Source organism: Lynx rufus, unplaced genomic scaffold, assembly GCF_022079265.1.
Source record: "Lynx rufus isolate CCGP_SWC_20201006 ecotype Redwood Valley unplaced genomic scaffold, mLynRuf1.p SCAF_1, whole genome shotgun sequence".
Lineage (NCBI taxonomy): Eukaryota > Metazoa > Chordata > Mammalia > Carnivora > Felidae > Lynx > Lynx rufus.
In genome coordinates this window covers 171,796,586-171,823,849 of record NW_025814823.1, presented here as the reverse complement: position 1 = coordinate 171,823,849, position 27,264 = coordinate 171,796,586, and the positions used below count along the sequence as shown (strand labels likewise).

The 27,264-nt window shown below is 38.1% G+C and overlaps 1 protein-coding gene across 1 annotated transcript in view; it reads left to right on the top strand.

Annotated features, from left to right (window-relative positions):
* Window positions 1–27,264, top strand: part of EPB41L4A (erythrocyte membrane protein band 4.1 like 4A) — a 256,160-nt gene that overhangs the window by 213,082 nt on the left and 15,814 nt on the right. The window contains exons 16-18 of the mRNA XM_047090213.1: window positions 5,805–5,852; window positions 6,851–6,928; window positions 18,936–19,055. Coding sequence (XP_046946169.1) covers window positions 5,805–5,852; window positions 6,851–6,928; window positions 18,936–19,055 — 246 coding nt within the window. The remainder of the gene's footprint in view (window positions 1–5,804; window positions 5,853–6,850; window positions 6,929–18,935; window positions 19,056–27,264) is intronic.

Below are 27,264 nucleotides of genomic sequence, written 5' to 3'. Positions count from 1 at the left end.
AGGGGGAGGTAAGGTAGCTGTCCTTTGTGACACACCTGGGTTTGGATACAGATCTATATGTCTGAAAAAGGCAGGGATATTAATCATCATTTAAGTAAAGTAGGAGGAAAGATTTCCCTATTAAGGATTGGTTCAACATGGACAACACTTAAAACCAAGGCAATACCACTGGGAGATACTTTAGAGTGCCTCTGTGTTTTGAGAGGGTATGGGTAGTGAGAACTACTAAATATATTAAGAATTTGGCACTGCATGATTATTGTTAAAGACACAGGTTTGTATAGTTTTTCGTCCTTAATTGCTAGTGTACTTTGACAGCATTCCCTGTATAAAATTATTGTACATGTTGAGCAGATGGCCATTTTGATTTTAATACACTTGGAAATGAATTTATCAAGTTTTGCTAAAATATACCAAAATTTACATTTTTTTTCTCAAACTAATTGCTTGCAATAGTCTGGAGTATATACATTCTGAAATCTAGACTTAATGACTTCTATATTGAGATACATTTTCTGTTGGCTTCCTGTGAAGTACAGACAAGTAATTGTGGTGAGTGGATACAGGGTCCTTTCATTGACACAGTCCAGGGGAAAGACTGTTTTGATTCATAGGGAAGAGAATCTTGTTGTCTGAGCGGCCGTAGAGCCTTCTGTCCAGTTATGTGTATCACTTGAAAGGTCTTTTATTGGGCATGTATGTTTTGAGACTAGCCATTGCTACATGTGGGCAAAGAAGAGCTAAAGCTCATTCTTTGTTTCTTTCCACTGTAAATGCCCTCTGAGTGTCCCTGTCCTTGTCAGTCTTGTTTTATCTTCACAGATATTTACCTTGCCCCTGGGCACAAATCCTTACATGGCTAGAGTAACTCTGGCATTTAAAACTGAGATTTGTGAAAAGCATAGAAGAATCTCAAGAACTTAAATTTAATAACCGGATTCTGTTATTCTATTTTGTAATGGATGCCAGAATAACATGTTTTATAGAAGATATCAAAATTTTATATTTTGCCAGTTGTTTGTCATTAGATGAGTGCATCTGTCAAATTCTGGATGAGGTTAGAACACTGACCCTTAACCTTTTTTGGGTGAGAGGACTCTGAGAATCTAATGAAACGTTGGATCATTCCTTAGGGGGGAAAAGTACATAATTAGATATACGTACACACTTTCATGTAATTTTCATGGTTCATGGAGATCCTGAAGCTGCTTTAAATATTCCTGTTCTAGAAAAAGAAAGCCAGCCTACCTTCTGACAATACAGTTTTCACCCCTATCCATCTTTACACTCAGAAATATTTATTGAGTGCCTACTTTATGTAGGCACTGTGTTAAATATCACCCAAGAGAGTCCCTGCGCTTTGGGAGTTTACAGTTTGTTGAGAAAGAAATATGTGAATCATATAAATGCATGTGCACTTCAGACTTTTATATATTCTTGACGGAGAGTTATGTGGTGCTTTGGGGTATTTTAGAAAACTTTTTATTGAAACCTAACATGCATACGGAAAAGTACACGTGTCCCAAGAGTAACCACTTGATAACTTTGATCATCCAAATACCTGTATAACCAGGACTATTAGGGGAAGTTTTGCTGAGTTGATGAGTCAGGGAGGCCAGGGAAAGGTTCCCAGAGGCTGGATTTTTGAACTGGAATATGAGACAAGAGTAGGCAAAGAGAGCTTGAGGAGTTAGCATGCACGGAAGCTTTGGAAGCCTCTGGAAGGGAGTGGGGAACATTCATGAGAAGGCTTACCGGCTGCTAGTGTTGCTCAAGCATAAAGAGTGAACAGAAAAGTGTTAGAAATGAGTCCAGAGAGAAAACACCTCTTAGGACACTTGAGCCTTGTTGAGGATGTGGGTTGTTAGACCAGTAGGTTTTAGAAGGGGGTTATAACAAGATCACATTGGTATCACGTAAAGATGAGCTTTCTTGTCCTATGGAGCAAGGGTGGATGAGGGCAGTAGTGGAAAGAGAGAGCCTGGCAGCAGGCTACTGTGCAAGCCCTGGTGAAGGCTAATGGGAACTTGGGCCAAGATGGTGATGTGAAGATTTAAGGAAGTGGGTGGTTTTGAGACCCATCGGGAGGGTTGGGAGGATCGATATGAGGGGTGAAGGAGTGATAGATGTGAGGAATGAAATCCAGACTTAAAGTGTGATGCACTGAAATAACAGTCACTGGGACATTACAGGCTTGAAAAGGACAATTGTGAGTTTGGTTTTTGATACGTAGAATTTCTGGTATTTTTGAGAAGTTTAAGTGCAGGATTCACATGGATTGTTGGGTAGAAGTCTGGAGATAGATTGGCTGTCGGCTAAAAGGTAAATTTCTTAAAGATGTAAATTGAAATATGAAACAGAGACGAGGTTGTCTAGATAGATACTATAGATAGAATGCAAACACCAAGCCAGTGACAGAGCTGAGGGAAACTCCAGCATTTATTTGGCTTAGTTGAAGAGAGTTACCTTCAAAGGAAATTGCTTTAAGAGAAAAGAGAAATTGTGGCCATAGGAAAAGTCAAAAGAGTGAAAATCTGCTTACTAAAGAGGTACCTTCCCTCTTTATTCCCAGAATGCTAGACGCCAGGTTTGTACCTCCCAAGCATGAGATCAGAGACTCTTGCTGTACGAAAGACAGATCCAAGATCCAAAAGACCTACAGATACCAACTTTCAAGGGATCCTCCAGTGAAATGGTTGAGATTACCCACATTACTTTGCTCCACACCACAGTGAGGCCATCAGTTAACATGCTCTGCACCATCCAGAGGGTTCCAGAGTTTTTAGTTCTTAAATATGAATTAGAAAATAGTCCTAATTCTTAAATATGAGGAGAGAGCCATCATCACTTGGCATTTGAGGATTGCTTCTGTTTGGAAAGACAGAGTCAGAGTAAGGAGCATGTGTATATACTCACAGGAAATAGAGACGATTTAAGAAAGAAAATGTCTTAGAAGTATAATTATCTTTAGAAAAAAAAATTTTGATATGAGAAGAACAAGTGGGAATTCTTAGACTTCATATTCCTGTGGCAGAATTTAAAATAATCAGTAGAAGGCTTGGAAGGTAAAGTTAAGGAAATCATCCCCAAAGCAGAACAAAAACAAAACAGATATGTGGAAATAAGGATAAAAATGATCAAACCTAGATATCAAACATTTGACTAATGAAATTTCTAGGGAGGAAAAAAAAGAAAATGCAGGAGAGGAAACTATTAAAGAAGTAGTATAAGTATAACAAAGTATAACATATCCCAGACTGTATAATCAAACTTTATAGAGAGAAGCTCCTGGGCATTTGGCATAATAGATTAGAAAATTAGATCTATTCCAAGATCCATTATCATTAAATTTTAAAGCATTATAGGTTAAGAGAGGTTTTGTAAAAGTTGGAAGGAGGGAGGATTATGAGAAAAAAAGCTCATGCACAAATGTTGACAAATCAGAATGGTGACATTGGGCTCATTAACAGCAATATCAGAGAAAGAAGATAAGCATTGCCTTCAAAATGCTGAGGGGACGTTCTTTTAAATTTAGGATTTTAAGCCCAGATAAATTATAATTACATAGTCAAATAAAGATATTTTGAGAAATTCCAGTTCTAAAAAAAAAAAAAAATATGTACCTGACATGCAGACTTTCTTTGTTAACAACTGAAAGATATGTTCTCCAAAAACAAGACAAGGAGTCATGACAACTAGAAATAGGGGGTCCATTACAAAGAAGCAGAAAGAATTCCCTGGATTTTAGTGAAGAGAGTAATCAGAGTGATGTTTCTGCAGCAGTACTAGGGAATAGACCATCCGGATGTGAGCAGGAGGGCACAGGGGTCCAGGGAAGATGTCCTAAGTGTTCATACATCTCAGGAAGAGTTTTGTAGCTCTCAGAGTTTAGGTGAAGAATTAGTGATAAGAATAAGGAAAACTAAGGAAATGATATGTACATAGAAAACCAGGCAATTATTGTCTCTTAAAATAATTGTAAAACCAATACAAGAATGGAATTGTATTCCTTAAACGCTGTATAGATAATCTGTGAACATATATATAGTTGTGTTTATACTAAATAAAAATTATTGAAAATTTTGATATAAGGACAGAGACCTCTCAACATTATGTTGTTTGATATATGTATTTTTAAGAAATGGGGGAATGTGGCATGAGCCATGTCTGCCCATCAGAGTGTGAAGGCACATGTAATAAAGGGTTAAGGAACAGAGATAAGGAGCTTAGGCACCTCTCTTAAGAAGTTTGGTGCTTTGGAGGAGAGAGGAGAGACTGGGAAAAAGATGAAGGGGGATGTGGAGTCAAGTAGATGTGTGCGTGTTTAAATAGTAGAAACTTGATAACGTGAAAAGCTGGTAAAAAAATTTTCCATAAGGACAAGTCAGGGATAAGACAGTAGTTACTGAAAGTCATTGAGAAGTTAAGAGGTGATAGGACCCACACAACACAGGTGGAGAGACTGACCTTAGTTGTGAGGACAGATCTGTAAATAACAGAGGAAGATGTAGGCATTTTTTATTTTTGGTAACAGGAAGATGAAAGAGTTGCCATCTGATGGCTACTTTTGCCTTTGGAAGGAGAGAACAAAGTCAACTGCCGATGCAGAGGGACCAGTGTATCAGAGGGTTACAAGGTAAAAAGGGTTTGAAACTGCTTTGCAGAGAGAGAGTATTTAGATCATAGAAAGGCGTTAGGATGTTGTAGATTCACCTGAAGTTTATGAACGTGGATTTGTAGTGTAACTAATATGCCCTTTTGTGTAACTCCCTCCAGCACTGCTCAGCTAGCTGTTGAAGGCTGGCTTAGAGGACCTGGATAGTTTGATTTACCCATGAATGGGATCTTGCCCAAAAGGCTGAACCAAAAACAGAGAGTTGGAGGAAGTTCTGAGTCTTGGCATACATGTTATCAAAATGAGGGAAATCTCAGTTGAGTCAGGAAGAAGGCCAAGAAAAGCTGACGGAAAGTAGCAAGGTCAATAAACAAACGGTCCTATTGAGATCAAAGAAAGGTAGAATGGAAGTAGTGGAAAAAAGCAATAATAATAACAGCTAACATTTACTGGGTGCTTCAGTGAGTCAGGTCCTACCCTGTGCATTTTAAATGTATTAATTCATTTTATCCTCATAACAACTCTTGTGGGAGGTTCCATTAAAACTAAAGCACTTAGTAGAGAAGTAAAAATTACACAACTCCTCAGTGGAGGAGACGGGAGTCACGTTCAGGTTGTCTGGCTCCAGAGCCTGCATGTTTAACCAGGAGGCCCCATCAAAGCTGTTCAGAGGTATAAACAGGAAGGGGAAGAGATTGTGGTCACAGACCAAAGTTTGGAGGTGGTTATAGATGATAATGTCCAAAGTGTGGCCATGATGTGGATTGCTGAGTTATCGTAGAGAGATCATCCGAAAAATGGTCAAGGGACTTGGTCACGGGCCAGGGTGTTGGAAAGGACATGTAAGTGAGAGCTGACGTCATTTAGATTATGGCAGAACTTGACTGGGCAGATTACAGACCTAGGAACTGCAGACAACCCTAGCTTCAGATGAATAGAATTTAACAGACGTGTTGTGCATTGTTGTTTGTAGACTGTCTGCAACCTCTGTTAGGTTGCTGGCTTTTTGAGGCCAGTGTTCTGTTCTACTTCTGGGACTGGGTGTATTGTGTGATTTAAATATTTGGTGAATGAAAGAATACAAAACTGAGATGCATTAACTGAAGTGAAACTCATTTTGCTGTGTTTTCCTTAGCCAACTGATCACTTTCTATTTTCTTTAATATCTTCATTTATTTGTTTTCTATAGGAAAGCCCATAACAGTGGTGAAGACTCAGATCTAAAGCAAAGGAGGAGGTAAAAAAGTAAAAATGGAAGGAGGGTCAGGGAGAGGGAGGAAGGATTAGCACTACTCAGAGTTGAAGCAAGAACGGGGATTTTTTTGTTGTTGTTATGATTTTATTAGTGGCTACTTTAAGGCTATGATCAAAAAATTGACTTTCAAATGTCAGTTTTGGCTTCGGTTGTTTCTCAATCTTACCTTCTGTAGCATCCTTAGAAATTTCTCTTTTTTTCTGCTTCGTTGTATCTCAGAGGAACTGTCTTGGTTATCTATTGCTATATTAAAACCACCCCAAAACTTAGTGGCTTAAAGCAACAGCCATATGTATGTTATATGATTCTGTTGATGAACAGGTTGGTTTCAGTAGTCTCACATGAAGCTGCAGTCAGATGGCAGCTAGGACTGGAATATTCAAGAGGCCTTTCTCTCTCATGGCTTTTGTCTTGGCGGAATGGTAGGAGGCCTGGGGCTTCTTTCTCTCTATGATCTCTCTCCCTGGCTGGTCTAGGCTTCTTGAGATGGCGGCCGGGAGGAAGCAGGAGCTACCAGCCCTGTTAAGAGATAGTCCTGGAGCTGGCAGAGTATCCCTTCCATGTCATTCTGTTGATGAAGTCAGTCACAGGGCCAGGGCTAATTCAAAGGGAGGGGAAATAGACTCTCCCTCTGTCAATGGGTGGGGGATGTGACAGGACTTTGTGTCCATAGTTAGTTTACCACAGGGACTTAGAGCTTTGCCGTGTCAGAGTTCTGTTGGAAGTGCTTGATTTTGTGGTCTTTTTGGGGAGCATGGTGACATTTGTCTTCATCTGCTTTCACATGTCTGTAGACTCATTCGGATGTCTTACTGAATTGAGTAACACTGACTGAGGGAGGGATGATACAGCTACTTATGTTTGGCTTAGTCATTTCACTGCAAAAGTCATTCCAAAGAACCAATATGAACCTTCCTGAAATTTTTTTATTTGTCATAAATGTGGGTTTTTTTCTTTTGTTCTTCTCATTTTGTCCTCAGGTCACGCTCACGCTGTAACACGAGCAGTGGTAGTGAATCAGAAAATTCTAATAGAGAACACCGGAAAAAGAGAAACAGGTAATATCTGAAACCGTAGTTACCTGGAACTCCAAAATCAGAGGTGGCTGCTGGTGGTAGAAGCTGTGCATCCTCTATTTTTAAGCCTGATTTTCTCCTCTGTGTTTAATAAGGAATCTGGCACTGTTTTGAAGCACTATTTTAGGAAACTGCAGCTCTTTGAACTGAGCGTCTGATCTTTATAATAAGATGATTAAATAACTTGGCAATCAGGGTCTCTTCTTGTTAATTAAAAAAAAAGATGATCTATATTTAGGTGCAATGTGTAGTGAGTTTGTTTAAGGATGGTAAGAAATTTTGCCATTTTTAGAGGAATTTCTCCCTGAAGTATCTTTTTTTTTTTTTTTTTTTTAACGTTTTATTTATTTTTGAGACAGAGAGAGACAGAGCATGAACAGGGGAGGGTCAGCCAGAGGGAGACACAGAATCTGAAACAGGCTCCAGGCTCTGAGCTGTCAGCACAGAGCCCGACGTGGGGCTCCACCTCACGGACCTCGAGATCATGACCTGAGCCGAAGTCGGCCGCTTAACCGACTGAGCCACCCAGGCGCCCCTGAAGTATCTTTTAACTGACATTACCATATCTTGCCCAGCCAAAACGGAGAGACTCATTGTTTCATAGATGTACATGAAAATATGCATTTATATTCATGTCAGGAACATACAATTAGATGGATAAATGTATTTAGTTCATATCTTTAAGACTGCTATTTAAAGGCTCATTCTTAAGAGCTTGTTAATAATATCATTTAACATGTACTCAGTATTAGTGATAGCTTAATGCCTTAATCAGTTCTCCCTATTCCCAAAGTATTTACTGAACAAAAAGTGTTCACATAGTGAAAGAGCACCACCATATGAGGAATGAGAGGGATTTGGTTTCTGGTTGTCTCAGCTTCTAACCCAGTGGTTCCCAACCGGGGGCAATTTTGTCCTGCCCTTCCACTCTCTGAGGACATTCAACAATGTTTTGAGACACTTTTGATTGTCACAATTGGGTGGGGGGATTGCTATTGGCCAGGGGAGCTACTAAATATCCTGTAATGCACAGGACAGCCCTCTCCCACCCAAGACGTATCTGGTCCAAAAAATGTTAGTAGTGCCACCACTAGGAAACTCATTCCCACCTCATGGGGAGCTCTGGCCTGGTTGCTTTACTTTTCTGGGTCGTCTTTTTCCCTTGTGTAAAGTGAGGAAGTCAGAGGAGATAATCCCTAAGGTCTTTCTTTAGTACTTGAAGCCCTCGTGCTTGGCACACACTGAATTGTCCTGCCTAACTCTAAAGCCTGTGTCATAATAGCCCAGACAGCATTGTAAGAGCGGATCGTTTTCTTAGGAAAGTTTTCTCTGTGGAACCTTCTTAGGGGCTGGAGTCACACTAGATAGAGGTAAGATCTCAGTGTGTTATGACACCCTTCTCAAGGAAATGATTATGGTTTCTTCATCTGCAAAAGCCCAAGTGTGGAGGGTAGCTTTCCCTCATGTGACTTCTTCCTACTCTGAAATTCAGTATCTGCATAAACAACACAAAACATAGCAAAAAACAAAAAAACAGATTTTCCTCCTATTTGTACTTATGATCAAGCCAGTATCTTAACAAATTTATTTGTTTTGCTTGTTGTATTCTAAGTTATGCTCATAGATGCCCTGGTCTCAACTTCTCAGAAGGTGACCTGTTAAAAAAAAATGTCTTTTGGGGGCACCTGGGTGGCTCAGTCGGTTAAGTGTCCAACTTGGGCTCAGGTCATGATCTCGCCGTTTATGAGTTCTAGCTCTGTGCTAACAGCACAGAGCCTGCTTCAGATCCTCTGTCTCCCTCTCTCTCTCTCTCTCTCTGCCCCTCCCTCCCCTCTCAAAAATAAATAAACATTTAAAAAAATTTCTTTTGGGGCCCAAAGTGCTCATGGTGACATTTGCTGTTAGAAATGAAATACCCTGTAAAAGTTGCCAACAAGTCCTTAAATAGTCCATTCCCGATCTAGTTGGAGCAGCTTTAATATTCCTCATAGGTGTTTTCTCCCTCACGAGTTTCTCCCTTTGCCTTCCATGAGTGATTTTGTAGATTGGCTTTCTTTCTAGTGTGTTAGTGTATTCTAGAGTGGTGGTGGCTCTGAATGTTGACATGCCATTATACTCTGTAAGGTATTAATGAGAAATCACTTTCAAACACACTCTGACCCAAAGCCTTTCCAACTCATTTATTTTGCCAGTAGAAGTACTGCCCCAGGGTTACATAAGTTGCCTATTGTCTGTGTAAGATGGAGTCTAGGGTCGAGTTCTCAGGACCCTAGCAAAAACTAGGCAGAGGGGAAAATATGTCTTCTAGTTCCATTTTCTCCTGAAAGTGGTGCAGCAGGTGACAGTGTGCAGGGAGGAAGGGGGGACAGAAACATCGTATTGCCTTTGGGTGCCGTTTCCTCATTATATTATGCTATCGCTAACCCTTCTGTCCAATTATTAGCCTTTTAGATTTTGCCAGAACCCATTCATTCCACATCAGGATGCAGAGATCTGAATATTTAAACTGCAGCCCTACTGACAGTCCTGTTGAGTCTTCTGTCTGTGATGAAGGGTTGTTTCCTCGTGTCTGACTTCCTACTTGTTCAAAGACTCCTTTTTGGGGGAGAGGATGAATCTCTTCAACCTTACCCTGCCTTATCTCAGCCAGTAGTGTGACACAACCAAGCTCTCAGTAGCATCCTTTGTGTTTTTATTAAAGGAACCTGGTAACCCTAGAAAGGGGCAAACTGAATCCTGAGCATGCTGATGTGCTACTTCCTGCCAGCAAATTCTCTAAATTCGGCCCCAATACTTCATTACCTTTGAAACCAGAGCCTGCACTTGACACACCCCACTTTCCTGTCTCCCTGGGGGAACTGTACCCTGGGACAGCCAGTCAAAGATTGTACAGATATGTTTTTTGAATGTTTTGAAGCCTCTGCTGTGTCTAGTGGAACTTTAGGCAGAGTCAGGGTTACTTTTTGGAGATGTGTATATTCTTTGTGGTTTTGGGGATGTTGTTCCCTTTGTCACTCCTTCTTGCTGGATTATTTATTTTTTTATTTTTAATTTTTTTAAATGTTTATTTATTTTTGAGAGAAAGAGACAGAGAGTGCAAGCAGGAGAGGGAGTAGGGAGAGGGAGACACAGAATCTGAAGCAGGTTCCAGGTTCTGAGCTGTCAGCACAGAGCCCGACGCGGGGCTCGAACTCATGGAGTGTGAGATCATGACCTGAGCTGAAGTCAGACGCTTAACCAATGGAGCCACCTGGGCGCCTCTTGCTGGATTATTTTTTTAACATAAAGAAGTCTTACCTATTAGATTTGAAGCCCCTCTATTGAAATACTGGGTGTTATTTTTTAGTTTAGTTTATCTACAATGTCTACCCACTGGAGCATAATCTGCTTTGCTGTTCCCATGGATAACAATTTAAACATCTCTGATTTTGTGTGAGGAGAACTACAAGTTAATAAAACAATATTTATAAATCAGCTTTACCCAAAGCAGTACTTATGGCTTTTAACAACCATTAAAAGTAAATAATAAGGGGCACCTGGGTGGCTCAGCCTTTTGAGCTTCCAACTTTGGCTCAGGTCATGATCTCACAGTTCATGGGTTTGAGCCCACATTGGGCTTTGTGCTGATAGTACGGAACCTGCTTCAATTCTCTGTCTCCCTCTCTCTCTCTGCCCCTCCCCCTCTTGTTCTCTCTCTCTCTCTCTCTCCCTCCCTCCCTCCCTCCCTCCCTCCCTCTCTCCCTCTCTCCCTCTCTCCCTCTCTCTCAAAAATAAATAAATGTTAAAAAAAAGAAAAAAATTTGAGGTGCCTGGGTGGCTCAGTCGGTTAAGCATCTGACTTTGTCTTGGGTCATGATCTCACCATTCGTGGGTTCGAGCCCCATGTCAGGCTCTGTGCTGACAGCTTGGAGCCTGGAGCCTGCTTCAAATTCTGTGTCTCCCTCTCTCTCTGCTCCTCCCCTGCTCATGCTCTGTCTCTCTCTCTCTCTCTCAAAAATAAACACAATTTTTTTTTTTTAAAAAAGGAAAAAATAATTTGTACCAACTCTGGAAGGCTAATATTAGGAACAAAGATTGTTCCAGTTTGAGAAACACGTAGCTGTAGGGAAGCACATCCTCTCTCTCGTCTGGGTCCAGAGCTAGTCCAAAGTTACTGAGGCTAGACAGGTGAGGTTTCTGTTGTCACTTGTGTGTTAACGCTGGGCTTTCAGTCCGCGTCATTTCCTATGGCACCAGAAGGCTCTGCTTCCTCCTTTATTTTGGGGACCTGTTGATGTCTTTCTTTACACCTTTCCATCTTAGTTATTTCTTTACTATTTTTGTAATCTGGATGAGTACCCTACAGTTTTTTTCTAGGTTTTGAGATTTGAGAAGACGGTTTTTTACTCCTTTGTTGGGGCACTGTTTGTTGTTATAAAATATAAGATGACAGGGGTGCCTGCATGGCTCAGTTGGTTAAATGTCTGACTCTTGATTTTGGCTCAGGTCATGATCTCATGGATCATGGGATTGAGCCCCACATTGGGCTCTGCACTGACAGCTTGGAGCCTGCTTGGGATTCTCTCTTCTGTCTCTCTCCCCCTCCCCCATTCATGTGCACATGTTCTCTTTCTCTAAATAAATAAGTATTAAATAACATCTAAGATGACAAAAGCCTTATTTTCCCCTTAGTGTCTCTGCTTATAGCTTCATCTCTGTCCTCCTACCTCCCTTTTTAATCTATCATATTATTTTTCCTCACTCAGTTTCTTTCTTTTCTTTTCTTAGCTTCTCTCCACTCTTTCTTCCTTTCTTTTATCTTCTCTGAGTTATGTCTCCACGTAGGAGCCAGGGACGTGTCAGAAAAAAACCCAAGGATGTGGGTCAGGGTCTCGGTTCTGTCTTGTACTGGTATGTGACCTTGCGCAACTCTTTAAACCAATTTAAATCTGAGTTTTCTCATCTTTAAAGTGGGGTGTATACCAATATTTGTTGTTGAATGGGTCACTATAAAGATAAATGAAATCTAGGAAATGAGAGAATTTGATGGTGGAACCATGTAGTCTGATAGCTGACCTTTGAAATTATGGCCTCTTCTTTGCCTGTCTCTGCTCTCTTCCACCCCTTTCTCCAGCTTTTCCCACTTTTCTTTAGTCTCATATTCCTTTCTCCCACTTACCCTACCTTTACACATTTGGTTGTTTTCAGACCAGACCTTCTTATCCTCTGATTCATCAATAGGTTTTAGTAGATTTTAGGTCCCTGTGTGTTTCCAAGTATATGATTTTCTGGTGATAGGGTCTGTAGCTTTTATCAGATTCTTAAGGGGGTGTCTTTGTAACCCCAAACAGTTATAAAGTGGTCATTATGATCTAAACTATAAAGAAAAGATTGATATTAGCAAATGAAATTGGTACTTCACTTCACTGGCACGGTTAACTAAAATGCTTAAGTTTTCTTTAAAGATTACTTACTTTGCTCTGCTGATTTATGAAACAATCAGTTGAACTAAATTTATCAAATTGGGAACCTACCAAGTACAAGGCAGTATGAAGCTAATGATCTATATGGATATTAGATTATATTTGTTTTTATGAGTTAGAATTTTGAATCTTGCACCTGAGATCAGAAGTCTCAGCCAGCCTGTCTCTATAGGTTTGAGTCTATGGGCCTTGCTCTGGACTTGCCCAGGATGTATGTTGAAGGAGAACCTCGGAAGTAGACTTACAGTGTGAAACCTTTCACAAACCAGCTTTCCCTTCAAATACCTTGAGCTTAATAAAATATCCATTACATTCAAAGAACCCAGTCTGCAAAATATCCTATGTGCTCTTGATGAAAATCAGCAGTCCTTTGAGCATTCACTGGGGAACATCTGTGGATTACTTAGTCATTAGCTTAGTCAAGAGGTTTGTAAAGATCCTTTCTACTTTGAAAAGTAGAAAGTGCCCTGCATACATACACAGATACTATTAGATTAATGAGAACATTCAGCACTGTTCAGTTTTATCGGAAGTCCCTGATATATATATATATATATATATATATATATATATATATATATATATATATATAGAATGATACCCTTTAACAAAAAAGAGAAGTTGGTGTTTCTAACAAATTGATTCTACCACAAATGTTGTTAGAATTTCTTCTTGCACTTTTAGATATCTTTAGAGTCTGTATTTGAATAATGGGGTAAAATGGTTTTAAATATTAAATACATTATTGCTTTTTTTAAAAAAAAAGAGGGGCCCCTGGGTGGTTCAGTCTGTTGAACTTCCGACTTTGGCTCAGGTCATGATCTTGCTCTTCATGAGTTCGAGCCCCACATCAGGCTCTCTGCTGTCAGCACAGAGCCTGCTTCAGATCCTCTGCCTCCCTCTTTCTGCTCTTTCCCCACTCATACTCTATCTCAAAAATAAACATTTTAAAAAATTTAAAAAGAAAAAAAAAGGAAGAAGAAAGAAACTGTCTTCTATGGCACTGTAACAGGGATGATACATCTGAGTAGGGAAAATCTAGAGGATGAATATTTTGGTAGGGTTTTCTTGTTGTTAGAGTCATTAAAAAAAAAAAAAAACTTCATTATCTTTGTGCCCAAGGAAAAAGATGAGTTTTGAACGATAACAAGCTTAAACCAGTGGGTATTTTTTCCCCATAGCCTGAAAATAGGTTTCCTTGTAAGCATTCCCTATTGCCCTGTCCCTGATTTAGGTAAGGGCTGCAAACAAGGTAAAAATTGTGGGTATGGTGAGGGCAGTTCATGCAAAGCCAATAAAAACAATGCTCACCATGGTACAGATTGTAAGGGTTACTTACGGATTTCCACTTTAATAAGTCATGTCAAGATTTAGGTGTTTGATAGGGATGATTTAGGGCTTCCAGGGCATAATCAAAGTTGACAGAGATGACTCTGGTAGTGCTGAGCTGTAGCAACCGAGGAATGCTATCAGATTACTGAGTGAGTGCAAAGCAGGTTGCAAAATTAGGAAAACAGAAAGAGTTTGAAAGGGAAATTGCACCAAAGGTAGCCCATTTTTGTAGGGAGAGCATAAGGAATAAGTGGAAGAGACAGAAATACCTTTAACGGCAAATCAGAATAATATATTGACAGTAGGGGGAGGTTGGGAAAAGCAAATGAATTTTTTGCTTGCTGGTCTTTGGGGAGTATGTCGACAGATGCCTGGAACAACAAATTTCCCAAGGGAAGAAATATTACTGAAAAAATAGATGAAGATTGGTTTATAGCAGGTGATCCAAAAATGAATGAGTTGATGAGAAACACAAGTCCACCATCACTTGGGACCTACAGGCTTAATATTAGCAATGGAGTGGCCATATGAAGCAATTGTCTGGAGAATTGTGCTATACCTGAAGAATAGAGGTTGGTTTCAATGTGTCTGACTGGCTTGGAAATAAAACACAAATAGAGAAAACATAGAGTTTTAAAACTAGAAAGGATCTTTGCAATCATTTGGTAGGTGAAGAATCTGAGAGTTGACCAGAGATGAGCAGTTTGCCCAGAGCTGGGACGAGGCAGAGCTCAGGAGCCCATGTCTTGCTCATGTTATCTTGAAGCTTCATTCTACATTTGCTCCATGGGCTTTCTCAGGTTCAGCATTAAACGTGGCCTTTATCCCAGTGAATGAGAAATGAGTTAAGAACTGGAATAAAGGAAGGTCCTATTAGGAACAAAACTCCTCAGGTAAAGGTGGGGGGGCAAAGTGAGACCCATGGGGTTTGTGTAAGAATTCATTTGGTAATGTGAGGAATTTGGTAGAAGAGGCAGAACTATAATTGGGAAGTAGGAAAGAAGAGACTAGGAATAGTCATTACCTTCATTATTGTTATCAAGTGATTATATGGCATTTCATCTTCAAAACCTTTTGCAGACTTTAATTAAGTGTCAAGTGCAGTCATAATCAAAATTGCATAGATCATCTGGAAAAGTAGGATGTTGAAGTTTGGCGAGACATGTAGGAAATATATTAGAATTCTCTTATTCTGAAACATTGTTGGGATATACCTTATTCTAAAGCAATGGTCTCCCTTAAATATTGATTAAAAAATGAAAGCCTTGTTATGATAAGTCTTCTTAACCCAGCTGTTAACTCTCCTTACTTGTGGATGAGGAGATAGACAAAATATGACGAATGTAGTTATTACCTTGGAGAGTACATGAACGAAACACTTAATATTTTTGAGGTTCTCTTCTATTTTATTTTATTTTAATTTGTTTAATGTTTATTTTTGACAGAGACAGCACTAGCGGGGAGGAGGGGACAGAGACAGAGAGGGAGACCCAGAATCTGAAATAGGCTCCAGGCTCTGATGCCGGCCTCGAACTCAGAAACTGGGAACAGTGAGATCATGACCTGAGCCAAAGTTGGATGCCGACTGAGCCACCTAGGCGCCCCTGAGGGTCACTTTTAAATGCAACATCTGAAAATGAATACATCCCTAGTATAACCCACAGTGGACTCCTTTTTCCCCCTTGAGACTTTCATGACTATCTGTCCTGTAAGAGTACATTTTGACTTTTTAAAAGGTATTATGTCGATAACAATGCTTGCAGTGTTTTTATTCTTCAAAATATGAATCTCTACATCAAAATTAAAATATAGCAGAAGAGCAAAAAAAGCAACACTGGTATATCCCATACCTAGGGATAAATGAGACAAGGCAGAATCATAGGGGATGCCTTTCACCCAAATGTCTATTTCTTTATTCTTTCATGCACAAAATAGTTCACTCCTGCCTTTTAAGGATTGAGCATTATAATATTCTTGCTTCCAAGAGCTAGGATTTTTCCTTTCCACACTGCACCTGTGTTTTCTGGAGCACTTCAGGGATGGAAGAAATGACACTTTCATTCTTGTAATGAGGCACCATTAACCAGCGACCATTTGTAAGGGTGTAATTTCAAACTTCATTACAGATTTAGGTAGCCACACAACCTCATTACTTGGGAAAATGTGCTTCTGTTGTGACTCTCCAATGAGCCTTACATTTTTAATGCACCTTGTTAGAATATTTATGAGATAGTATCACCAGTAGAGGGCATCTGTCTCTGAAACATGTGGATGTTACCTGACAGGGTTTCACTGCCCTCACTTTAGAGTCTTCTGTTAGAAAAACAGAAGTTATAGGTACATGCCATAGTCTGAAATTCTTTCCGATTTAGTTTTCATTACTAGCAAGGTATTGGAACTATGTGTGGTTATGTCTTTGTCTTATTTTTATTTGTATTTTTTAATTATCAGGGTAAAGTCTCAGTATGAAGGTAATGAGCTAAAGTCCACACTGGAAGAGAATGAGAGTATAGTAATTGTGCTTCCTTTTAAATGTCTATCCTCTGGGTAGAGTATATTTGCCATGCTGGTAGGCTTGACCTCTGAAACATATTAAAAGATGCTGACATCCTGGTGAAAAAAATTTAACATTGTGAAATTTAGTCTTGCCCATGAACTGTGCAGCAAATTGGCTTAGAATGGAAGCTATGGTCTAAAAGACTCCAGGGTGAGGAGTTAGGAGACCTGGGTTTTATGTGTTTTTCTGGGAAGTTGAGGTGTGGGTTCTTGTGGGAGGGGAAGTAACTCCTGCCAGCCTGACATATTCCCATTGAGTGTCTCTTCCTAACTCTGGGTCCCTCATGTCCTGGGAGTGTCCAAGAATTGCTCCCCCACTGGACTGTCACATGATAACATAGAGTGGTTCAGAGATTGTAGGTTCTGGCTATGAAAATACATATGTGTGTGTGTGTGTGTGTGTGTGTGTATGCATGTGACATTTTCAAGTGGGAATGTTTGTTTCAAAGAATAATAATTATAATCTCAAGTAGTATATATTCTCATATTTTTCTTTGGATCTAATTTTTTTAAATGTTTATTTTAGTGAAAGAGAAAGAGTGGGGGAGGGGCAGAGGTGGGGGAGAGAGGATCCCAAGCAAGCTCCACACTTTTAGTGCTGAGCCCAACACAGGGCTTGAACTCACGACCTATAAGATCATTGAAATCAAGAGTCAGATGCTTAACTGACTGAGCCACCCAGGTACCCCTAGAAATTTCTAATATTAAAGTCTATAGCAATGTATATTCAATTTTAATTTCCTCTGTACATGCTGTGAGAGAGAGAACTATGTTTCTGAATCTGAAACATGGCATCACTGTATCCTGTTAATTTTCATATAACAGCCTATTAGAAATGAAAGCTTTAGTGAGGAAACACAGTTCAAAGGCTTGAAGTGTGTTACAGATAATTTTTTACCTAACACAATTTCTCTTTAATCTAGAGATATTTAAATAGTTTCTTCTTCATAAGCTACTATAGTTTTTAACTTGAATTTGCTTTACATTGTCTTTAATTTATTTGTGAAATGAATTATTTGTCACCCATCTACTGATTTGCATTTATAAGCAAATCTAGATATCCACCCCATGGTCTGTACTAAGTGCTGTTCACAGGGCAACCAAAAGACATCTGTTAAGAGAGAGAAAATGTCTCCAGACTTGTCTGTCTGTTCTTCTCATTTTTTTTTTTTGAAGCAGTTATTCTCATATAGTCACAGTTTTGTGATGATGACCTTACAGTTCCATGCTGCTGTCCCACACCCTGGGAGCATCAGCGTGTGAAATGAATACTCCAGAGCAACTTCCTGAAGAACTAACAAAAACTTTAAGTTAAATATTCAAATAACAGGTGTTTGATTTTTGTAGAGAATACCCATGGCTTCATAGAATCATTGCAGTGCATTTCAGACAGGATTGCTTTAACTAATACTTCTTCCCAACCTGTCCCCTGCAACACCTTACCTCTGTTATTAGAAAGACTTGATACAGGAGCACCTGGGTGGCTCAGTTGGTTAAGTGTCCGACTTCACTCAGGTCATGATCTCACAGTTCGTGAGTTTGAGTCCCATGTCGGCGCTGTGCTGACCACTCGGAGCCTGGAGCCTGCTTCAGATTCTGTGTCTCTCTCTCTGCCCCCACCCGCTCACACTCTGTCTCTCTCTCTCAAAAATAAATAAACATTAAACAAACTATTCAAAAAAAGAAGAAGAAAGAAAGACTTGATACACCAAAAATCCAAAACTTCTGCAGTGTGGTGCATGGATAGGCATTGTTAGGTTCAAACAGGATTTGAACATTCAGAATTGGTTGTCAGCACTTGAAAATTGGAAGAGTTCACTTTAAAAGCCCAAATTTGTGGATTATCCTTAAAAAAAAAATCAGAGGATTTGGAAACACTGTCCGATCTCACATGGCAGCTGCCTGTATCCCCCTGTAGCTGCCACCCTGGGTTTTCCTTTCCCTTGTTTACATTCCCTGCCTGGCCCCTGTCTGCAGGAGTGTTGAACCTTTCCTGCCTCTTGGCCAGGTGAGGCTGCCCTCATCAGAATGGCATGTACCTGCTCAGCGGCTAACACACGGTGCCACCACTTGTGGCTTCTTGTACTTCTGGTTTTCTATCTTAAAAATGGGAATTGTATCTGGCACCTTTCGTTCATGAAAAATTTGACAATTAGTGTAAAATTTTTTAAGAGTACTTCAAAGTAAAATTATTTATTGCTACTTTGGTTAGTACATTTAAAAAATATTTTGTTTCATGATTTTAGAATGGCTCTATAGCAGACACTGTTTCTTTAGTCAAACCTTAAATATGTTTTAAATGAGGTTTTTGTTTGACATGCCTATTTCTTAGAAGCTTTTAAGCCAAAGATAGAAGTTTGAAACTAATATATACTTCCATATTTATGTATAAATATTCTAACAGACTTATATGTGTGTGTATACACTTATCTACTTATGGATATATTAATCCAGTTAATACATCTTAGCTTTAAGTGATTTTAATAAAACTGTTCCTTGAATAACTTTTCATTTCTTAATAAGTTTTCAATAACTTATTTGATAACTTCTTAACTTTTAAAACCAAGTTTAGGATGAACCAAAAACTAGAGCACCACATGTGTGAATATTAACTTGAGATGAATGGTCTTTCTTTTCAGAATACGTCAGGAGAATGATATGGTTGATTCAGCGCCTCAGTGGGAAGCTGTATTAAGGAGACAAAAGGAAAAAAATCAGGCGGACCCCAACAACAGACGATCCAGACATAGATCTCGCTCGTACGTGGATTTTTTTGTAGCTTTCTTCAAAAACACTGAGCTTGAAGTAGCATGCAGATTCTTGGGCAGATTGGGCTGTCTCTTTGAGGTCTAAAGTGATTGTAGTTCAACCATGATTGTCCCATTGTTTGTTTGTCATATTTACCTTCTTATGTTTGTGGCACTCATTAACTATATCTGAAGCCATAGAAGTTGGAGCAGTGCCAAAACAAAGTGTCAGAAACGAGGCTATCAAAACTATGTTTTATTTTGTTTTGTTTTGTTTTTAAACAAAGCATACATTCAACCGAGTAAGTAGGCGTAGTCTTTGTTCTGGAGCCTGGCTCTTGGTGAAGTACCTGCTGTTTCTCTCAATTGGAGTCTGCAGAATTCTCTGAAGTCTTGTTTGAGATTGAACCAGATGTGAATATCTTCCTATTAAATTACCATTTGTGAGCAGTAGTCAGTGAGTGATTCATTACACCCCAATGTTGGGATTTGCCTGCTCCTTCTGTTGCTAGGCAATGCCATGTGTGAGCACAATTACCCGTAATGATGAGATTGCCAGTCCCCCAGATTAATTTTCTTTTGAGCTGATAAAATTTTTATGTTTTTTTAAATGTGTGCATCATCCAGATTTAGATATCCCCATCCCCACACCCCTTCTCAAAGCTTACCCTTTGAAAGTGAGCTGGGACTAACTACCCATCCCTTTGTGATCTTAGGTGGTTAGTTGTCTGGTGTTGCTTATTTGTGGAGGAAGGGATTAGTGTCTCAGAATGGTGGAAGGATGCCAGGGAGTGGATGCAGAGACAAGCTGTAGGTAGGTGAGGGGCTTCCAGGGAGTCAGGCAGAAGGGTGCAGCTCAAGTTAACAGAGGCCAGGAGAGGATTCTAGACAATACACCTCAGAACCCTGTGTGACTCTAAGGGATGCTTTTTAGTCTTAGATGCTTACTTTTTAATTGGAAGGTATCCTAGAGTTTGCTTTTATCGGTAGTACATCATATTGAGTGATGTCTGCTTCTTTTGTAATAAAAAATTTGCAAGTTGTCACTATGCAGTGTACCACTCCCTTACAGATTTATTCATTGCTCCATAATGTTTTTGTTGTGGAACCTAATTAAAATATTCAATTTAAAGCAGAAGTTAATAAAAAGTTTCCTTTGTCTTGGATACCACCTTCCCCCAGCTCCATTATAAAAGAGAGGTTTAGAACTGGAAGAATCAAGACCTCATTGTTGACAGTTTAACCAAAAGGCACAGAATCCCCAAGATCAGGATGCAACATACTCACGGGTAAATCTTTTGTAATCACGCTTTTACCTTTCCATGTGGAATCTTCTTCTATGAGGGACTTTCTATACACAATGTTTGGTGACTTGTTAAATCTTAAAAGACATGTTTAATTTTTCTAATAATTTCTAAAACATTCTAAATTCAATTAAATGCCAGTACTAAATTTCATTTATTAAAAAGGGAAAAGTAAAATAAAATTAGGAAAAATTTTATATATAAAATTTAAGGAGGTCAAAAAACATTACTTGAGGCAATATGTAAAATTTTTGAGTAATAGTCCATTGTATGATTATACCACAATTTGTTTATCCATTCTTCTCTTGATGGACATATGGATAGTTTCCAGTTTTTGCTATTATGTTAAAAGTTGCTATAGACATTCATACAAGTGTATCCCTGGAGTATGTTATTTTATGCCCTGGGATAAATACCTGAGTGGAATTGCTGGATTAAGGGATATTTCTAACCATATTATATGTAATAGTAACTACCACCGTGATTTCCAGGGAGGCTGAATCATTTTACACCCCCCACTAGCAATAAATGAGAGTTCTAATTCTGCCCCATTCTTGCAGATACTTAGTTTTGTCTTATTAATTTTAGGTAGTCTACTTGGCCTGAAGAGGTATTCCATGATGGTTTCGATTAACATTTGCCTGATGACTAATGATGTTAACCACATTTTCCTGTGCTTTTTGGTTGTTCATATATCTTCACTTTTAGTGTTGAAGTTTTTGCCCATTTTAATTGGATTAAAATTAAGGATTAATTAAGGATTGTTTCCTTTTTATTATTTATATGTAGCATTCTTTATGTAGTCTGGATATAAGTTCTTTTTCAGATATGTGTATGGTGTATATTTTCTTCCTGGCTGTGGTTTGCTTTATCATGTTCTTAACATTGTCTTTTGATAAGCAGACTTTCTAAATTTCAGTGAAGACCAATGTATCATTTTGTTTTCATTTATAGTTAAGGCTTTTTTATATCTTAAGGAATATGGGCCTACCCTAAAGTTGCAAAGGTGTTCTCATATCTTTTTCTAGCAGGTTTATAGATTTTGCTTTTGTATTTAGGTCTGTCATCCATCTAGAATTAATTGTCCAGTATGTGTGAGGTAGAGGTAGATATTAGAAGTTTTTTCCAGTTGTTTATGCACTATTCCAGTACCATTTGTTACAAAAAAAGACTATTGAAATACCTTGGGGCCTTGGTTGAAAATCAATTGACTGCTTATATGTGGGCCATTGATCTAGTTGTCTATCCCTAAGCCACCAAGTTGTCTTGGTTACTGTAGCTTTATAGTAAGACTTGAATCAGGCAGTGTAAATTCTCTAATTTTTTTTTCAAGATTGCTTTAGCTATTTTAGGTCTTTTCAGTTCTGTATGAATTTTTGAATCAGCTTGTTAGCTTCTACCAAAAAGTAAAAAATAGACTTTAGACTTACGCTGAATCTACAGGTCAGTTTGGAGAAAATTCTTAACCATCCATTTATTTAAGTCTCTTAACAACTTTCAGCAGTGTTTCTTGGATTTCAGGACAGAGTTATTGCATTTATTTTGTTACATTTAACCCTAAGTGTTTAATATTTTTAATGGTACTGAACTGTCCTTTAAAAAATGTTATTCTCCAATTGTTGGTTAGTAGATAGGAACACAAATTATTTTTTGATATTAATATTGTATCTTGCCATCCTGCAACCTTGTTAAATTGATTTCATATCTCCAGAAGCTTTTTTTTTTAATTTCTTACAATTTCCCACATTTACAGTCCCATTGTTTGTGACCAGGGACTACTTCCCTTTATTTCTATTTTTTTTCTTTTTATTTCTGTTTTTTCCTTAATGCACTTGCTAGATCTTCCATTTTAGTGTTGTATTACAATTTTGAAAAGAAGTGTTATGAAAGGAGACCTCCTTGGCTTGTTCTTTTTCCTATAGAGGAAACATTCAATATGTTTAAGTATGATGCTAGCTGTAAGACTGAGGAAGATCCATTCTGTTTCTAGTGTAAGAGGTTTTTTTTTTTTTTTATCATGAATGAATCTTGAATTTTGTAATAAGCTTTTTCTGCATCTGAGGTGACTGTATATGGGTTTTCTTCTTTATGCTGTTAGTGGGAGAATTACAGTGATTTGCTTTGAATGATACATCCTTGCATTCCTGAGATAAGCCCTCAGGGTCATGATGTATTATCTTTTCTGTATATTGTGGGATTCTATTTGATACTATTTTGTTGAGAAACACTGGTCTATAATTTTCTTGTAGTAAGTATCTTTGTCAGGTTTCTGGCAATGGGGTTTTACTGGTCATTTAAAATAATTTGGGAAGTGTTCCCTTTTTCTTCATTTTCTGAAAGAGTGAAGTAAAAAATTAACATTATTCCTTCCTTAAATATTTGATATAATTCACCAGTAAAACCATCTCTGTCTGGAATTTCCTTAGTGGAAAGTTTCAAATTATAAACTTGATTTCTTAAACAGATAGTGATAAATTGGGCTATTCAGGTTTTTTACTTGTTTTGTGTGAGTTTGAGTAATATATGTTTTAAAAGGAGTTTGTTCATTTTATCTAACTTGTCAAATCTTTTAGCAAAAACTTGTTCATAATAATGCTTTAGTGTCTTTTTAACATCTGTTGTGATATTACCTCTTTTATTCCTGATGTTGATTGTATTTCTCTTAATTTTTCCCTTAATCTATCTTTTCAGAGAACTTTGGGTTTTTCTTTGTTGTCTATTTCATTGATTTCCACTCTTTATTATTTCTTTCTGTTTATTTTGTCTTTTATTCTTTTTTCATCTTCTTAAGATGACAACGATTTTAAACCTTTTTTTTTTAATGTTTTTTATTACATTTGAGAGAGAGAGAGCACGCAAGTGGTGGAGGGGCGGAGAGAGAGGGAGACACGGAATCTAAGTCGTCGGCACAGAGCCCTATGCCAGGTTTGAACTTGTGTGAACTACAAGATCATGACCTGATCTGAAGTTGGCTGCTTAACCAACTGAGCCACCCAGGCATTCTGCAAACCATTCTCCTTTTTAAATATAAGTACAGAGTTGCAGATTTCCCTCCAACTATATGTCACATATTTTAATAAGTGTTTTCATTATCATGTAATTCAAAATAATTTTTAATTTCTCTTGTGATTTCTTTGACGGTGGACTTTTTTTAGTAGTGTGTTGATTAATTTCCAGATATTAGGGGGTTTTCTAGATATCTCATTAGTATTGTTTTTTTTATGTTTATTTTTGAGAGAGAGAGAGAGAGAAAAAGAGAGAGAGAGAGAGAGAGACAGATGGGAGAGGGGCAGAGAGAGAGGGGGACAGAGTATCTGAAGTGGGCTTTGTGCTGACAGCAGAGAGTCCGACGTGGGGCTCAAACTCATAAGCTGTGAGATCATGACCTGAGCCAAAGTTGGAAGCTTAACCGACTGAGCCACCCAGGTTGTGCCTATTATTGATATCTAATTTAATTCCATTGTGATAAAATAATCTGTAAGATTTTAATCCCTTGAAATTTATTGAGACTTGTTTTATGACTTAGCATATGATGATGAATGATCTGATGGACTTGGGAAGAATGAGTATTCTCAGTCATTGGGTGTAGTCTATAAATGTCAAGTATATCTAGTTAGCTGATGGTGTTCTGATGGCCTCTGTCTTTTCCAATTTGTTTACTCTCCAGTCATTGAGTGAGAGGGATGTTAAAATTTCCAAAGATGATTATGAATTTATCTGTTTTAGTTCTGTCAGGTTTTTTTAAAGTCTTTTTATTTATTTTGAGAGAGAGAGAGAGAAAGAGAGAGAGGGAGAACCCAATTGGGGGAGGGGCAGAGGGAGAGGGAGAGAGAGAGAATGCCAAGCAGGCTTTGCTTGTCATTTGCTTGTGTCGATGCAGGGCTCAATCTCACCCAACCACGAGATCATGACCCCAGCCAAAATAAAGAGTAGGAAGGTTAACTGACTGAGCCACCCAAGTGCCCCAGTTCTGTCAGTTTTTGCTTTAAGTTATTTTGAAGCTCTGGTATATTTGCAATTATTTTTTGTCTTCCTGAGGAATTGACTGTTTTATTATAGTGAAATGTTTTCTTTTTGCTGGTAATATTCTTTTCCCTATGTCTACTACACACATAGGCACACAAACTCTTATGTGTGTATATATATAACCATTACAAACCTTTTTCATGCTCACTGTTTGAATGTTATGTACTTGTAATTCTTTTATTTTAAGCCAAAGTATGTCTTTTTTTTTTTTTTTTTTTTTTGAGAGAGAGAGAGACAGAGGGAGAGAGAGGATGCAGGAGCAGAGGATGGGCAGAGGGAGAGGGAGAGAAAATGTCGGGCAGGCTCCATGCCCCGTGCGGAGTTCCTCACGCTCAATCTCATGCCTGTGAGATCATGATCTGAGCCTCAATCAGGAGTTGGTGGCTTAACTAACTGAGCCACCAGGCACCACCAAAGTATGTCTCTATATTTAGAGTCCATCTTTTGATTACTTGTAGACAGCAAATGGTTGGTCTTTTTTTTTTTTTTTAATCAAGTCTGACCATCTCTACCTTTTAAATTGAATGTTAGTATATTTACAGTTAATATAATTATTAATACATTAATAGCCTCCTATCTTGCTCTTTTTCCTATTTATCTTTTTTGTTGCTTTGTTCCTCCTTTCCTATTATATTTTGTGTTAAATGGATACTTTGGTTCTCCATTTTACTTTTAATTAACATCTTCCCTATACTTATTATTTTTTTCTTTAGTGGTTTCTCCATGGCTTACAGTATGGTTCTTTAATTTATCATAATGTGTTTAGGATTAATATCATAATATTTCATGTAAAATGCATGTGAAATTTTATGTAATATTTTATGTAAAATTTAGAAAAATATAACTCCATTTATTCCCTCTCTTCTTCCTTTGTGCTACTGGCATATAGTTTAATTTTGCATGTTAATAGCCCCATATTATAATGTTATTATCTTGGCTTAAACAGTTTAGTTGTTTTTTAAAGAAATTAAGAAAAGAGGGGGGGAAAGTTATAGTAATGTAGTAGGCAGAAAACAGTCCCCTAGATAGGTCCACATCTTAACCTCCATGACATGTAAGTATTTTATGTTAGATGACAAAGGGAAATTAAGGTTGCAGGTAGAATTAAGATTGTTAAACAGTTGACCTTCTGCCAGGGATATTTTCCTGAGTTATCCAAATGGGCTCAAAGTAATCAGAAGGTTTCTTAAAAAGTGGAAGAAAAGACAGAAGAGGGAGTGAAAATTATTCAGTTTGAACTCAATCTGCTGTAGTTGGCTTTAAAGATGGAGGAAGGGGCAATGAGCCAAAGAATGTGGGCAGCTTCTAAAGTTGGAAGAGGTAGGGGAATGGATTTTCTTCTAGAGCCTCCAGAAAGGAATGCATCCCTGTCACAGCTTGATTTTAGTCCAGTGAGACCTTGGTCAGATTTCTGATCTACAGAACTGTAAGATAAAAAATTTGTGTTGTTTTAGCATAAGAGACTCTTAAAAACTGAGAACAAACTAAGGGTTAATGGGGGGTGGGAGGGAGAGGGGGGTGGGTGATGGGTATTGAGGAGGACACCTTTTGGGATGAGCACTGGGTGTTGTATGGAAACCAATTTGACAATAAATTTCATATTAAAAAAAATTTGTGTTGTTTTAAGCCATTAAATTTGTGGCAATTTTCTACAGCAGCAATAGAAAATGAATACAATGGGGTGCCTGGGTGGCTCAGTCAGCTAAGCATCCAACTCTTGATTTCAGCTCAGGTCATGATCTCACAGTTTGTGGGCTCAAGCCCACAAGCCCCACATCAGGCTCTGCACTGGTAGGGTGGAACCTGCTTTGGATTCTCTCCCTCTCTCTCTGCCCCTCCCCAGCTTAGGCACATACACTCTCTTTTTCTCTCTCTCAAAGATAAATAAGCAAAAAAGAATGAATACAGTTACCCACATATTTACTATGACCAGTGTGTTTTATTTCTTCCTCTAGGTCTGACATTCAATTTTCCTTCCTTCAGCATTTCTTGTAGTACCAGTCTGCAGATGAGGAATTCTCTTCGTTTATGTGAAGATGTCTTTATCTTACCCTTGTTTGGAGCAGATGTTTTCACTAGCTATATGATTCTAAGTTGATAGTTTTTTCTTTCACACTTAAAGAGATTGTTCTGTTGTGTTCTGGTTGCTGTCATTTCTGATAAGTCTATCTTCATTCCATAGGCACTGTATGGAATTTGTCTTTTGTTTCACCAGCTACTTTTATGATTTTTTTTCATTATCTTTTTATTTGTTTGACTATGGTATAGCTAAATGTCATCTTTATATTTATTATTTATGTTTCTGTAATTTGATGTTTTTCACCAAATTTAGGAGACTTTTGGCCATTATATTTTCCAATTCTTTTTCCTGACCCATTCAGTCTTCTGTTTCTTGGGTATCAAATTGTATATATGCTAGACCATTTAATATTGTCCCAAAAGCAACTAAGGTTTTGTTCATTTATAAAATATTTTTTCCCCTTTAAATTTTGATTTCTGTTGACTTGTTTTCAGCTTAGTCAATTCTTTTCGCCCTGTGTTATCCAGTCTCCTCTTAAAGCTCTCTGACTTTTACTTTTGTTCTTCTAATAGTTTTCACTTCTCTGTTGAGATTTCCCATGTATTCATTTATTATGTCCATATTTTCCTAGAAGTTGTTATATACATATTTACAAGATGTTTTAAAGCTCTTGTTTATGAATTCCCACATTTAAAAATGTTTCTATTGACTACTTTTATTATTTTTAGATTATGATTATATTTATCTCTCTACATATATAATAATTTTTTATTGTATGCAGAAAATTTATTTTTTAAAGATTTTATTATTTTTTTTAAGTTTATTTATTTATTTTTAGAGAGAGAATGAGTGAGTAAGCAGGGGAGGGGCA